Source organism: Anguilla anguilla, chromosome 8 (assembly GCF_013347855.1).
Source record: "Anguilla anguilla isolate fAngAng1 chromosome 8, fAngAng1.pri, whole genome shotgun sequence".
In the NCBI taxonomy this organism is placed as follows: domain Eukaryota; kingdom Metazoa; phylum Chordata; class Actinopteri; order Anguilliformes; family Anguillidae; genus Anguilla; species Anguilla anguilla.
In genome coordinates, this window is record NC_049208.1 from 3,779,071 (window position 1) to 3,793,630 (window position 14,560).

The 14,560-nt window shown below is 47.2% G+C and overlaps 2 protein-coding genes across 2 annotated transcripts; both read right to left on the reverse strand.

The window, feature by feature from the left end:
• Positions 1-211: 211 nt before the first annotated feature.
• On the reverse strand, positions 212-9,773 carry prmt5 (protein arginine methyltransferase 5). Its single transcript, XM_035430158.1, has 16 exons — positions 9,571-9,773; positions 8,201-8,319; positions 7,315-7,400; positions 6,889-7,023; positions 6,395-6,507; positions 5,456-5,505; positions 5,160-5,323; positions 4,742-4,903; positions 4,334-4,411; positions 4,095-4,153; positions 3,616-3,738; positions 2,580-2,755; positions 2,184-2,387; positions 1,154-1,264; positions 685-749; positions 212-428 (listed from the first exon to the last, which is right to left on the reverse strand). Exons 1-16 carry the CDS (start codon positions 9,708-9,710, stop codon positions 276-278), a joined length of 1,938 nt encoding a protein of 645 aa, XP_035286049.1. The 5' UTR covers positions 9,711-9,773; the 3' UTR covers positions 212-275.
• Positions 9,774-10,367: 594 nt separating this feature from the next.
• On the reverse strand, positions 10,368-14,129 carry LOC118233977 (zinc finger protein with KRAB and SCAN domains 1-like). Its single transcript, XM_035430196.1, has 2 exons — positions 13,680-14,129; positions 10,368-12,101 (listed from the first exon to the last, which is right to left on the reverse strand). The coding sequence occupies exons 1-2, from the start codon at positions 13,945-13,947 to the stop codon at positions 11,050-11,052; spliced, it is 1,320 nt and encodes a 439-aa protein (XP_035286087.1). The 5' UTR covers positions 13,948-14,129; the 3' UTR covers positions 10,368-11,049.
• Positions 14,130-14,560: the final 431 nt, after the last annotated feature.

The window sequence follows — 14,560 nt, forward strand, 5'->3', positions numbered from 1 at the left end:
GTGTGTGTGCAGTGAGTGAGTGTGTGTGTACAGTGTGTATGGAGTGAGTGAGTGTGTGTATGTGTGCGCACAGTGAGTGTGTGGAGTGAGAGTGAGTGTGTGTGTGTGTGTGGAGTGAGTGAGTGTGTGTATGTGTGCGCACAGTGAGTGTGTGGAGTGATAGTGAGTGTGTGTGTGGAGTGAGTGAGTGTGTGCGTGTGCACAGTGTGTGTGTGCAGTGAGTGAGTGTGTGTGTACAGTGTGTGTATGGAGTGAGTGAGTGTGCGCGTGTTGCTCTACAGGCCGATGGTGTAGGACCGGCCGGCTGGGTTGTGGATGGCGGAGCAGACCGGCTCGGTCACGGCCCACTCGTACCACACCTTCTTCCCATTATTACACCTCCAGAACCGCACGCTGACATCATCACCCCGCGACAGGGGGATGGGCTGCTGCAGGCACACAGAGAGAGGGCGAGAGACATTAACAGGGCACTGTGAGAGAGAGGGCGAGAGACATTAACATGGCACTGTGAGAGAGAGGGCGAGAGACATTAACAGGGCACTGTGAGAGAGAGGGCGAGAGACATTAACATGGCACTGTGAGAGAGAGGGCGAGAGACATTAACATGGCACTGAGAGAGAGAGGGTGAGAGACATTAACACAGCAGATATTAAATATAAAAAACTAGGAAGATCACAAACTTACTTTGAGAGGAAACAGAATAGGGAACCAGGAGAACATTCCAGGAGAGTGAGTCTCTGGCTTGATACCTGCAGACATAAGAAAGCACACACACACACACGCACACGCACGCACGCACGCACGCACGCACACGCACACACACACACACACGGACACGCACGCACGCACGCACGCACACGCACACACACACGGACACACACACGCACGCACGCACACACACACACACACACACACGAGTACACACACACACACACACGCACGCATGCGCACACACACACACACACGAGTACACACGCACGGACGAGCACACACGCACGAGTACACACACACACACACACACACACAAAAACTGCATTAACAACACTTTCACTAATAACAGTGGAGCGGCCGCACCCCCGTTAGCAGGCTAATGACCATCATCATCATCATCATCACCACGACGGCACTGACAGAAGCAGGAAAGCAGACTTACTGAGCGTGACGTCTGCGTACAGCGTGGTCTCGAAGTACCCGGCGAACCCGTGGAGCACCGAGTTGCACTGCACTGAGAACCGCAGGCACTGATACCTGTTATTATTCATATCTGACAGAGGAAGACAGAGAGCAGAGTCAGATGATTGCATCCTGTCCCTCAGCCACACACAGCATTACCTGCACTCATTACCTGAGGTGTGTGACGATGAGTGCTACCTGTAGTCATGTGTGTAAAGGTGAGTGTTACCTGTAGTCATGTGTGTAAAGGTGAGTGTTACCTGTAGTCGAATGTGTGTAAAGGTGAGTGTTACCTGTAGTCATGTGTGTAAAGGTGAGTGTTACCTGTAGCCATGTGTGTGAAGGTGAGTGTTACCTGTAGTCGGGTGTGTGTGAAGGTGAGAGTTACCTGTAGTAGGATGTGTGACGGTGAGAGTTACCTGTAGTCATGTGTGTGAAGGTGAGTGCTACCTGTAGTCGAATGTGTGTAAAGGTGAGTGTTACCTGTAGTCATGTGTGTAAAGGTGAGTGTTACCTGTAGCCATGTGTGTGAAGGTGAGAGTTACCTGTAGTCGGGTGTGTGTGAAGGTGAGAGTTACCTGTAGTAGGATGTGTGACGGTGAGTTACCTGTAGTCATGTGTGTGAAGGTGAGTGCTACCTGTAGTCATGTGTGTAAAGGTGAGTGTTACCTGTAGTCATGTGTGTAAAGGTGAGTGTTACCTGTAGCCATGTGTGTGAAGGTGAGAGTTACCTGTAGTCGGGTGTGTGTGAAGGTGAGTTACCTGTAGTAGGATGTGTGAAGGTGAGAGTTACCTGTAGTCATGTGTGTGAAGGTGAGTGCTACCTGTAGTCATGTGTGTAAAGGTGAGTGTTACCTGTAGCCATGTGTGTGAAGGTGAGAGTTACCTGTAGTCAAGTGTGTAAAGGTGAGAGTTACCTGTAGTCAAGTGTGTAAAGGTGAGTGTTACCTGTAGTTGGATGTGTGAAGGTGAGTGTTACCTGTAGCAGGATGTGTAAAGGTGGGAGTTACCTGTAGTGGGATGTGTGAAGGTGAAGCAGGGTTTGGGGTCAGCCAGCTGGTGGAAGTTGTGCAGCCGCACCACATAGGGAGTCTCAAAGTGACACTCCGGGTCCTTGTCCCGTTCCCTGCACCCCCGCACCTCATTATACAACTTAGAGGAAGACAGGGGGGCCAGGAAAGAGGTGTAGGAACAGGGGATGCTCACCCCATCCTCTGAGAGAGAGAGAGAGAGAAAGAGAAAGAGAGAGAGAGACAGAGAGATATATTCTTTGGTCTTCATTTACTCTGTTCATTTACAACCCTTCAGGAAGTACTAAGTAAGCTCCACCCCCTACCCATCAGGAAGTTCTGAATAAGCTCCGCCCCCAACCCTTCAGGAAGTTCTAAATAAGCTCCGCCCCCTACCCTTCATGAAGTGCTGTGCTCCGTCCAGGCACTCTGGGGACAGCTCGTTGTCCCCGAAGGACCCCAGCAGCTCACTGACGATGATGTCGGCCTTCTCCGGCGCCGCCCACTCCCTCATGTCACATGACACCACGGTCACCTGATCGCCCCACTCCTCGAACCGCCAGTTTTCCAAACTGAGAGCAAAGCAGAGGGAGAGTGAGAAAGAGAGCGGAGGAGAATGAGAAACGAGAGAAAGATGGAAAAAGAGGGGCTTGCGTAATGACGGCGTTAGGGGCGGGGCTTACGTAATGACGGCGCTAGGGGCGGGGCTTACGTAATGACGGCGTTGGGGGCGGGGCTTACGTAATGACGGCGTTAGGGGCGGGGCTTACGTAATGACGGTGCTAGGGGCGGGGCTTATGTAATGACGTATTGGGGCGGGGCTTACATAATGACGGCGTTAGGGGCGGGGGCTTACGTAATGATGGCATTAGGGGCGGGGCTTACGTAATGACGGCGTTAGGGGCGGGGCTTACGTAATGACGGCGTTAGGGGCGGGGCTTACGTAATGACGGCGTTAGGGGCGGGGCTTGCGTAATGACGGCGTTAGGGGCGGGGCTTACGTAATGACGGCGCTAGGGGCGGGGCTTACGTAATGAAGGCGTTGGGGGCGGGGCTTACGTAATGACGGCGTTAGGGGCGGGGCTTACGTAATGACGGTGCTAGGGGCGGGGCTTATGTAATGACGTATTGGGGCGGGGCTTACATAATGACGGCGTTAGGGGCGGGGCTTACGTAATGACGGCATTAGGGGCGGGGCTTACGTAATGACGGCGTTAGGGGCGGGGCTTACGTAATGACGGCGTTAGGGGCGGGGCTTACGTAATGACAGCGCTAGGGGCGGGGCTTACGTAATGACGGCGCTAGGGGCGGGGCTTATGTAATGACGTATTAGGGGCGGGGCTTACATAATGACGCGTTAGGGGCGGGGCTTACGTAATGACGGCATTAGGGGCGGGGCTTACGTAATGACGGCGTTAGGGGCGGGGCTTACGTAATGACGGCGTTAGGGTTCTTCTCCACGGCGTACACCCGGAGCTTCCGATCGGCCTGCTTCGCGGCACGCAGGGATGCGTTCACCAGGGGACCCCGCCCGGCCCCCAAAACCATCAGCACCCTGACAGAGGGGGGGGGGGGTGGGGGGGGGGGGGGGGGGGGGGGGGGGGGGGGGGGGGGAGGGGGAGGGGGGGAGAGGGAGGGAGAGAGAGAGAGAGAGAGAGAGAGAGAGAGAGAGAGAGAGAGAGAAAGAGTGTAAAATGTAAATGTAAATGCTATGTAAAAGTAAATCTGGATAAGAGCATCTGCTCAATGCCTGTAGTGTAATGGGGAGGCAGGGAGAGAAAGGAAGGCCTGATACACTTATGTCCCTTTCTAACCATTGAATGCAGGCAAACGTAAAGTGGCAATACAAAATAAAGACATGCGAGTTGCGCGTACGTGTGTGTGGGTAGGCGGACGTAGGAATGTACTCACTGCACGTTGGTGTCCTTCTCCTCCTCTGGCACTCTGTCCAGCAGACACTTGTACACAGCCTGGAAAATGAGCACAGAGCAGTTAATGCACTAATTCTATATCGCTTGCTCGCACGCACACACTGATCACCTTGCACGTCCACGCACATGCGCCCCCCCACCGCCCCCCGCCCCCCCCCCCCCCCCCCCCCCCCCCCCCCGCCGCCTCCTGAAGGTTCTGTGTGTGCTGTCCGCTCTTACCTGCTGGTACTGGGAGTATTTAATGGGGTCTTTCTCAAACACCTCATAGGTCTGAGACTCCAGGTTATCCATGAGAGGCTGAAACAGACACAGGATGAGAACAGAGAAGTACATGCAGTTACACACACTCACATACACTTACACGCACTTACACATGCACCTACACACACTCACAGTTGCACACACTTACACACGCACTTACACACACACACACACACACACTCACATACAGTTACACGCACTTACACATGCACCTAGACACACTCACATACACTTACACGCACTTACACATGCACCTACACACACTCACAGTTACACACACTTACACACGCACTTACACACACACACACAAACACTCACATGCAGTTACAGTTACACACGCGCACACGCACACACACGCACACGTACCTGCAGGGGGGACTGCAGGTAGTCCTCGTAGCCCCTGGCGAAGAGCTCGTAGGAGTTGGGGGCGGGGCGGTTCTGGTTCAGGTACTCCAGGTACTGCAGGTAGGAGCGGAAATCCTTCTCACTGTGCCGGCTCGCACCCGTGAATATGAACTGAGCCTCGAGCTGGGGATGGGGGGAGCGGGAGAAAGAAAGAGTGAAAAGGGAGAGAAACAGTGACTCCCCACAGGGACAGACATGCACTGTAGCTCATTCTCACAGGAGACTCGTTTCCATATCAGGGGGTTGCAGGATTGGGTCCCAGATGAGACCCTGCTGTTGCTGTAACTGTCTAATTTGTGTCACAGTTAAAGCTATCGTTTTTAAACATTTCTAAAAACAGTTCTCTTATTAAAAAGCCGTCGAAAAGTGCGGTCAGTACCTTAAAAAGACGGAATATGATTCGCTGGTGTGCCTTTGACAAGACAGGAAACCCTTTCTTATTGGTCAGGAAAATGCTGGTGGGAAGAATGGCTGCTTTGATTGGTTCCCCGAGCCACTTGTCAATCACAGAGTCAGAGGGCATGTCTGCTCCAACTTCAATGGCTAGGAGAAAAAGGACAAAACTAGTGTGAAATATTCATGTATTAATATGAAACGTTACTAATTATCTGGGTTCTACAGTATACACCCGCACAGATTAATCTTTCCTCCATGCCACACCCCTCACTCTCTTACCCAAGCAGATTCTCTTGTTGTAGTCACACAGTGTTCTGAAGGAATGCCACCTGTGAAGCCAAAAAAGGGGAAAGACTGAAAAAAAACACCACAGATAGAACAGACCCTGGCCAATTATGTGACACACAGTCCACACTTGCACGGTCCAGATATGGTCCCAGACCAGGGGGCCCATCCATGCACTGGAACAGTGCCGTAACAGATACCAGTCCATGGGGCCCATCCACACACTGGAACAGAGCCTTAACAGATACCAGACCATGGGGCCATCTACACATTGGAACAGATTTAATAGGTTTAATAGGATGAGCTACCCAGAAACCCCATTCAGAAAATGAGATCAGAAACTGGAGACCAAACCCAACAGTTATTTTCGCTCTCATTCAGGAAGCTGAGAAGGGACACTCTTCCAATCATCTCCTTATTGGTGTTGTGATGTCATAAGTGTGCGACTGGGTACACTGGCACACTCACATCTCTCAACATGTTCAAACAAAATCTGCAACAGGTCATAGTTGACTGCTGCACCTGCTGACCAGCCCTCTCTTCACTCTCTCTCCCGTTACAACTGTACAAAGAATATCCAGTAAATCACCTTCTCTTGCACATAGTGTTTATTTATTGGTTTATTGATTTTATTTATTGACTTTTGATTTATTTTATTTACCTATGCCGTCTTTTGCCGTTTCTTATGTACTGTCGTGTCATACTGTATGTTGTACTGCACTGTATCTGTACTGTATGCGTCGTTTTGTGCTGACTGTTTTTTTTAAATTTTTTTTTTTTTTTTTACACGTATTTACTGTTGCTGACGCCTCTTGGCCAGGTCATCATTGTAAATGAGAATTGGTTCTCAACTGATTTTACCTGGTTAAATAAAGGTCAAATAAAATAAAAATAAATAAAGACAGGAAGCGGCTGTGATGATGTCACCCTCACCAAGCCCAGGTCTTCTCGTCCGTGCTGCCGTCATCGCTGTGTTTAACCGGCTCATTGTCGATGATGTCATCGCGAGTGTCCTCAGGGGCCAGCAGAGGCACGCGGATCCAGAACTGAACGACAACCAATAATCAATCAATTAATCCGATCGGAAAAGCTAGCTGACCATCAGTGAGAGTGTCAGGATTAAGGAGAGCAGTGTGGATGTGATTATTGATTACCATGCAGGAATGGTGTCCGGTGTGGATGTGATTATTGATTATTGATTACCATGCAGGAGTGGTGTCCAGTGCGGATGTGATTATTGATTACCATGCAGGAGTGGTGTCCAGTATGGATGTGATTATTGATTACCATGCAGGAGTGGTTTCTGGTGTGGATGTGATTATTGATTATTGATTACCATGCAGGAGTGGTGTCTGGTGTGGATGTGATTATTGATTACCATGCAGGAGTGGTGTCCGGTGTGGATGTGATTATTGATTATTGATTACCATGCAGGAGTGGTGTCCGGTGTGGATGTGATTGAGCAGGATTCGGGCCAGGTTGGCGCAGTGGGGGGTCCTGAGGGGGATCATGAAGGCTGGCAGTCCCAGGTACGCGGAGAAATTCAGCTCCTGCACCAGCGCCTGGACAGGGGGAGAGAGGGAGAGGATAAAAAAAGGAGGATGAATGGAACAGACAGGAGAAATAAAAGCGAGATGATGGAGAAGAGAACAGCGTTCAGGTCTTTAACGTTACTCCTGTCCACTCTACACAGAGCCATAAGTTGACACATCACATCAGTATTATTTTCAGTTATTTTTTAAAGATTCTGTATGTAAAGGGCGTACGGACTTTCTCTCTACTCTATCTGTGGGGTATATAAGCGCTGCCCGGTTCTACTCCTGTTCTAAGATGGAGAACCGACCAAGTCTTACCAACTCAGAGTTCTTGCGCTCCGTCTCCACCTCCGAGTCGGTCTCAATCCAGGGAGACAGCTTCCCCACAATCAGGGTGTTCCAGTCTGTGGTGGGGGGAGGACACAAACAGTCATCTCGGCTCTCCCCAAAATACGCAGTGAGCTCAACCACACTATCTATTCATCACCACATGCAACCAGGACGGACACAGAGGGGCAGGCTGCACAGCTGAACGTATGACACAGGCTGCGCATGTCAATGTATGACACAGGCTGCACAGCTGAACGTATGACACAGGCTGCGCAGGTGAATGTATGACACAGGCGGCACAGCTGAACGTATGACACAGGCTGCACAGCTGAACATATGACACACAGCTGAATGTATGACACAGGCTGCATAGCTGGACTTATGACACAGGCGGCACAGGTGAATGTATGACAGGCTGCATAGCTGGACGTATGACACAGCTTGCGTAGCTGAACGTATGACACAGGCTGCGCAGCTGAAAGTATGACACAGGTTGCGCAGCTGAACGTATGACGCAGGCTGCACAGGTGAATGTATGACAGGCTGCATAGCTGGACGTATGACACAGCCTGCGTGGCTGAACGTATGACACAGGCTGCGCGGCTGAACGTATGGCACAGGCTGCGCGGCTGAACGTATGACGCAGGCTGCGCAGCTGAATGTGTTACGCAGGCTGCACAGCTGAACGTATGACACAGGCTGCGCAGCTGAACGTATGACGCAGGCTGCGCAGCTGAATGTGTTACGCAGGCTGCACAGCTGAACGTATGACATGTATATACAGAGCCCTGTAGCTCTGCCCCCTCTGTAGCCCCGCCCCCTTCTCTCCTACAGCCATCAGTAGCCTATAGCCCACCCCCAACCCCCACATCACCTCTCCCGCATAGCAGCAGGTCAGAGCGGGTGTGGGCGCCATGACGACCCCGCGCTGGGTCCAACTCAAACTCTCTCTGGAACCGTGGGTGGAACAGTGGCATACACAGGAAGTCAAACCTGAGAGAGAGAGAGAGAGAGAGAGGGAGAGAGAGAGAGAGAGAGAGGGAGAGAGGGAGAGAGAGAGAGAGAGAGAGAGAGAGCAAGAGAGAGGGGCGCTTTGTAAATAAAATCTAATCATTAGAGAGAGTGAGAGACATTAACTCTGCACTGAGAGAGTGAGAGATTCTTAAAGTGTGTTATTTTATTAGATAGAAAATAAGAAAAACGGATGTTATTTACTTAAATTGTAATAGGGGTTCCCCTATGAGGACAAGCCAAAGAACCCTTTCACAGAACCCCTTTCTTCCCCCCCCAAGAGTCTAATGTTAGGGAAAACTGAAACCAAAGAAGTCTAAACCATTTTTCTCTCTCTCAAAATGAGTACGATACAAGTTTGACCCTGATCAGCCAAGACTCAGAGACCTAGGCCTAAATCTGGAAGGGGCTTGGCATCCCCCAAACAGCGCGAGACCCCCCCGAAAAACACAGGCAGGACGGGTCTGCTTTCTGTTACATTAGGTGAAAAGAAAAATCTTAACTAGAAAAAAAGTTAGCCTTTTGTTTGCGCGATTCAATGAGATATACCAGTTATTAGCCATATACCCTTCTCTAAAGTATGCGGCTATATCGTTCCGACTCGTATTGTACAAAAATGACCACGCGCTCTGGCAGTGCGCAGACTAGCCAGCTAGCTCAGCTGTTGATTTTTACTAACGTTAGCTAGTAGATAGTAGCTAAATTAGAGCGCCAACGTTGGCCGACTGCGCATCTGGCTGTCAGGCTCTGTCTCTAGCCAGACAGTTAGTTCAACAGCCTTGAGTTTGCTCAAATAAATTTGGCACAAAAAAATCAAACGTTTCCCACTTCAATATTGTCAAATGTTTTCGTTAAGTAACCAGACAGCTACCTAGCTGGCGTACCGTTGTGGCTGTTGCCTAAATGAATGCACCAGTCTGCTCACATCGAAAAAACGTCTACAATAATTTTACACTGGCTGGTAGCTATGATCTGATCAGCAGAGATTTTGAATACTGTGCGTCTTTTTGCAAAATGTCTACTGTGCTTAGCTACATAGTTAGTTAGCATGACATTTCGCCAAACAATGCTACTGAACTGCCACCAAACACGTGAGAAATTAAAGTTAGATAGCGACTACCCCCTGAGCCTCACGTGCTGCCAAGCGACTTTGACAATCCATCGCATCAACCTCGCATTCACCAGTCACGAAACCCTTCACAGAAATTAAAGACACTGTTTGGGCTAACTTACCCGAGCCTGGCGACAGCCGCCAGCGTATCCGCCACCTCGGGTACACAATTCAAATCTCTCCCGCAGGAGACCCGGCTCCCTGTACTCGCCGACGCCATCGTGGAGTTGCGCGAAGGAGACGAAATGCCGTTAGAAGACATTGCGGCTCTAAACGGGCCGATCTTCCACAGACAGAATGAATCGGTAAGAACCAAAATGGTAGTTCTGTGGCGATCAGTTTCATGGTTGATGACTCTCGCGAGACTTCTAACTACGGAATCTCATAGGAGGCAACAAAGAAATCGGGCAAATTAGTTGCAGTTTAGATTTCTAAAGATTGATTGAATGAACATTCATTTCTGCCAACCTGCAAATGCGATATTCTCATAGGGCTGCCTGAAGATTTACTTCGGCGCTTTTATAACAGGACCTAATATATCATAGAACTGTAAGAACTTATCGGCTACGATATACCTCTATGCACATAACTGTGTAGCATTTTCTAATAGTTTTGTGATTCTATATTACGTGGTCTATGGTTATGACAGAATGTGACCTACCGAAATATTGATACAACCCAGAAAAAAAGAATGGTACCACCCACAGAACCATAATTTACATTTAATGTTTGACTGTTTTATTCACTTAGAGACTTAATGGTCTGGGAATGCTAAAAATAGGTCCTGCACTGCTGCTCAAATAAGTTGTGGATGCACTTGTTTTCTTTCACTGTCACAGATAAAGTGTCTGCTAAACAAATGTAATGTAATGAAGCGTGAATCCAAGTGTTGTCCCAAAACAATGGTTTGCTGTAACCAACTTTGCCAACCTTCCAACTGGTCCCAGTGTTTGAGTTTGCAGCGATCACTTTACAGAAGCGGATTAGGTTATGGTATTAAACATAAGCATGATGACTCGGGGCAGCTTGGGCAGTTTCAATCAAACCTCTTTCACATCCAGAAGTTGTTCTTTCTATATCCGACTTTAGTAAATAGTGTCGGCGATATCAAAAGGCAAACCCAAACTGGTTTTGTTTTTAATAGAGTTAAAGTATTTAAAATACTTATTTGACCCAGGTTTGATAAATAATGCGTGAAGACAAAAATAGTAATGAGAACCAACAAACCTGTTGAATGTATGGAATCTGTAAATGAATTGGCAGTCATGGATACCCATAGCTTTATTGTTAGCTGGAAACATGCCAGCATGTTTTCCCTCATAAAACCTTACAGTTAGACCAGAGCTTCACTGGCTCAATGAAATTTCCCACAATCCTCTCAATCTACTCTCAACATCACACAGGTGTCATTTATTCACCATAGAACACCCTTTTCCCCAAATTATATTTATGCATCTCCCTCTATTTTTTTTTAATAAACAAATTTCTATGAAGACCAATAAGACCATAGTAACTTTGTCCTTCTACACACAGCAGATTAGTTTCTGATATTTTAGTTAATATGGTGACTATAAAATGTAATGTTTTTGAACTTATTATAGTCACGTACAGCTCATCCCAAACTGTAGTAATTCATTTCTACTATGGACTTTCTGGTGAGCTTTAAGACTACCCAGCTGAGTGAAATTCTTCCCACACTGAGTGCAGTGATATGGTCTCTCGCCTGTGTGAATTCTGTAGTGTGCTCTAAGGTTAGTTCCCGGAGCAAACCTCTTCCCACAATGAGTACAACCGAATGGTTTACTCCCACTGTGAACCCTCTCGTGTCTGAGAAGGTTACACCTCAGACTGAAACCCTTTCCACACTGTGCACAGCTGAATGGTTTCTCTCCTGTGTGGCTCCGCTGATGTCTCTCTAGGTCGATGAACCGACTGAAACTCTTCTCGCACTGTGTGCAGCTGTAAGGTTTCTTCCCTATACCACTTCTCCAGTGGATGCTGGTCTTTTTGCGGCCGTTTGAGCTTGGATCTGCGATTCTGTCAGTAATTCCTATTTGCCAGTCTAAGGGCTGCTGCAGCGGTTGAAAGAGCTGTGAGGTTTGATTATCACTAATTGAGAGTGAAGGCTGTCTGTACTCTGTCTGCTCTGTGCCACCCATCTCAGATCTATTCTCTTCAGTGTATGAACACTGCCCACCTGCTTCCTCTTTCACAAGAACACCATGAACAACATGAACATCTTTCCCCAAGGAGGATAGCATGCTTCCAGAGACTTCCACAATGGCAGGAGCATGCTGTAGTGGTGAGTGAACTGACAGACTCTGTGAGCACTTTTCCATAGTGTCAGAACACACCACATCATTAGTTGCAATGTCATTGTCCCCTTGTGTAAAGGAAGTCCACAGCTGACTGTCTCTCTTGTACATTACATACTCAGAGCCCAGATCGTTGAGTCTTCCTGCGCTGTGTTCACATCCTGTCTGATTAAGTGTCTGGGCTACATGCTCTTCCTCTTGCTCTGCCTTCACCGTAAATCCAAACGCAGGCTGCGTGTCGCTTGTCTGTGGATCAAATTCCTCCTCAAAGTGCTTCTGTTCAAAGGGACGTCTCTCTCCAGCATCATCACCACCAACTACAACTCCTGTGGGAAACACTGGAGCAAATGTTAGTTTTGCTGAAGGTAAAGTTACGAGAAACATGCTACCCAATCCACATCTCCGTACCTTCCAATAGTAACACAAACGCCTTCAACCCGTGAAGCAATACACAGATACAGTACAAATACTGACTCATGCAGTAACAAAAGGTGAAACAAATTTGTCTGAGAAGCACAGTCTTGGATTGAAAAGTGTGTTTTAATCAGTTAAAAGAAGTTTTGGATTCATGCATGCTATTTTTAGATATCAGTTTATCCTACAGAAATGCGCACCATCCAGATCGTCCTGATTGTCACAAGAGTTTTTAATTTGCCATTAACCGCTGATATAAGAAATTCTACACATATGAAAACCTGGTTTATCCCAATTTTCAAATACATTGTAATGGTTAGACATTTTGATCACATTTATTCATTCATTTATTTACATATCTATTTATTTATTACTTTTTTCTCGTAATTTGAAATGTCCGAAAGTGTTTGTAAACCAGGACTGTAACACAAATTCCATGCTCTAAATGTGTACTGTATGTACATTCACTGTAGCATGATTAATATGGAAGGTTAAACGTGCCAAAACGAAATTCAATGTGCAAACGTTATATGGACATGGTTCAAACAGACAAAATTATGAAACAGCACGTGCAGATCGAAAGCAAAAACAGTAGATATAACTCGGTGAGCCATTAACAAAAACAAGACTGACATAGCTATAGCGATCTGGCATCTGGTTACGGCGCGAACGTGATTTTTTTTTGTTTTTTGTTTTTTAAGGCAAACTGATCGTAAGTCAGCCACGCACTCAGCACAGTGACTGGACAGCTGATGAAATTTTATTTTGGCAAGATTCTGAAATTGGTTGAAGAAAATAAAATAGATTATTGTTATTCGCGTTCCCTTCGGTCGCGTTTATAGCACCACCGGTGTTCACTGAGTGAAATACAGTGTGCAGGCAGATAACGTTCCGAGGTGGACTGTATTTAAATGCACGAAAATTGCATTTCACAATTGAAAACAATATATCCACATATTGTATTTCTGTGTGTGTGTATTATTATTATGATTACAGAATACACAATGTAATGCAATGCAATGTGTGCTTTGCTTTTCGCTGTAGCACGATAAATGAGCATCACTATGGAAAACCAACCATTACATTACAGGCATTTAGCAGACGCTCTTATCCAGAGCGACGTACAACAAGTGCATTAGTTCAAGCCCCACCACCACCACATACTGCCTTTCGTTATGTTTGGTCATCGGGATTTTGCTTTAGCAAATTTCAATAGATTACAGGTCACAGCGAAAAAGTATTAAATCGGTTCACAATCACTGTGCTGAACTGAATACGCCATGTACTTTGTTTTTCAGAATCAGGGTAGGCACGGTGGCACCTAGCTTAAATCTAGCACAAATATTATTATAAAATTTTGTATCACTGTTAATTAACCTTTATTTCGTTACGCATCAAAACAATTTCCCTTTGATAAATAGCCCTACGTGTAAAATCAATTAATAACGTTATAAATAAAAAAAATATAAACGTCTCACTGGCAAAATATGATACAAGCATACCTCTTTCTGCTCTTCCAAACTGGTCCTCAACCTGGACTCCAATAGAGCGGCTCTCTCGCGCTGCTGCATCTCGCGCCGTCCTCAGCTCGCTCTCCACCTGCTGCAGTTTCCTCCTCAGACTGTCAATTTCTTTATGGCTTCGGGATACTTCCAGATACAACACAACGGACCCATCTTCAACAAGTTTGCTTATTTCGGCAACAGCTGCTTTGGCTAGCACTTCCATAATGGAAGCTAACTGTGACTGAAAGGCTACAAAATTCTTCATCTTGCCCACGCATTAAACGCCAGCTGTTATTTATGTACTTACAAGCTCTGTATCGTTGTCTTTTTCCCCAAGAAAACGCCCAAACACAATGTGAATTGTGAAAAACTTCTGTGGAAGCCAGCAATGAACTGGAACTAGAAGGGAAACGTGATCACGTGGTGCCATTAAATCCTGTTCATTTCGCTACTTCCGCATGTGGCACCGCCAAGGCACCACCGCAAGATGGCTACCACGGCCCAGAAATAGAATTACTGATGCGTCTGCAATGCATTTCCTATGATCGTTGTAGAAATTCATCTAGCCTGCTCCAGCGCGAATTAGGTGGCAAACGCTCATATTGTGGTGATCATTAGAAGCACGCACTAATATTTTCACATTTTTCCTGGATCGTAAAACTTTATACGCCGAACAGAATAGAGAAAAATATGATAAAATATCACAATTCCGTTTTTCTTGACTAGGCGCACTGATCTCTGATTGGTTAAAAACAAAATAGATTAGATTTGTAACAGGGTCATGAGACAACCGTGGTAGCTTCACAGCTTGGTCACGTGATGGGGCCTATCTGCACTGTTGCTTCTTTTTCGTCTCAGAACCACTTAAGTAGGCAGTA

What these genes read in the sequence shown, in the direction of transcription:
- prmt5 (XM_035430158.1), bottom strand. Translation starts at nt 9,710, where the DNA reads ATGTCTTCTAACGGCATTTCGTCTCCTTCGCGCAACTCCACGATGGCG. An exon ending in AGCGCAAGAACTCTGAGTTG is followed by an intron (nt 7,024 to 7,314) that starts GTAAGACTTGGT and finishes CCCCCTGTCCAG; the next exon opens with GCGCTGGTGCAGGAGCTGAA. An exon ending in GAGAAGGACACCAACGTGCA is followed by an intron (nt 3,739 to 4,094) that starts GTGAGTACATTC and finishes CCCCTCTGTCAG; the next exon opens with GGTGCTGATGGTTTTGGGGG.
- LOC118233977 (XM_035430196.1), bottom strand. Translation starts at nt 13,947, where the DNA reads ATGAAGAATTTTGTAGCCTTTCAGTCACAGTTAGCTTCCATTATGGAA. An exon ending in GTTTGGAAGAGCAGAAAGAG is followed by an intron (nt 12,102 to 13,679) that starts GTATGCTTGTAT and finishes CATTTGCTCCAG; the next exon opens with TGTTTCCCACAGGAGTTGTA.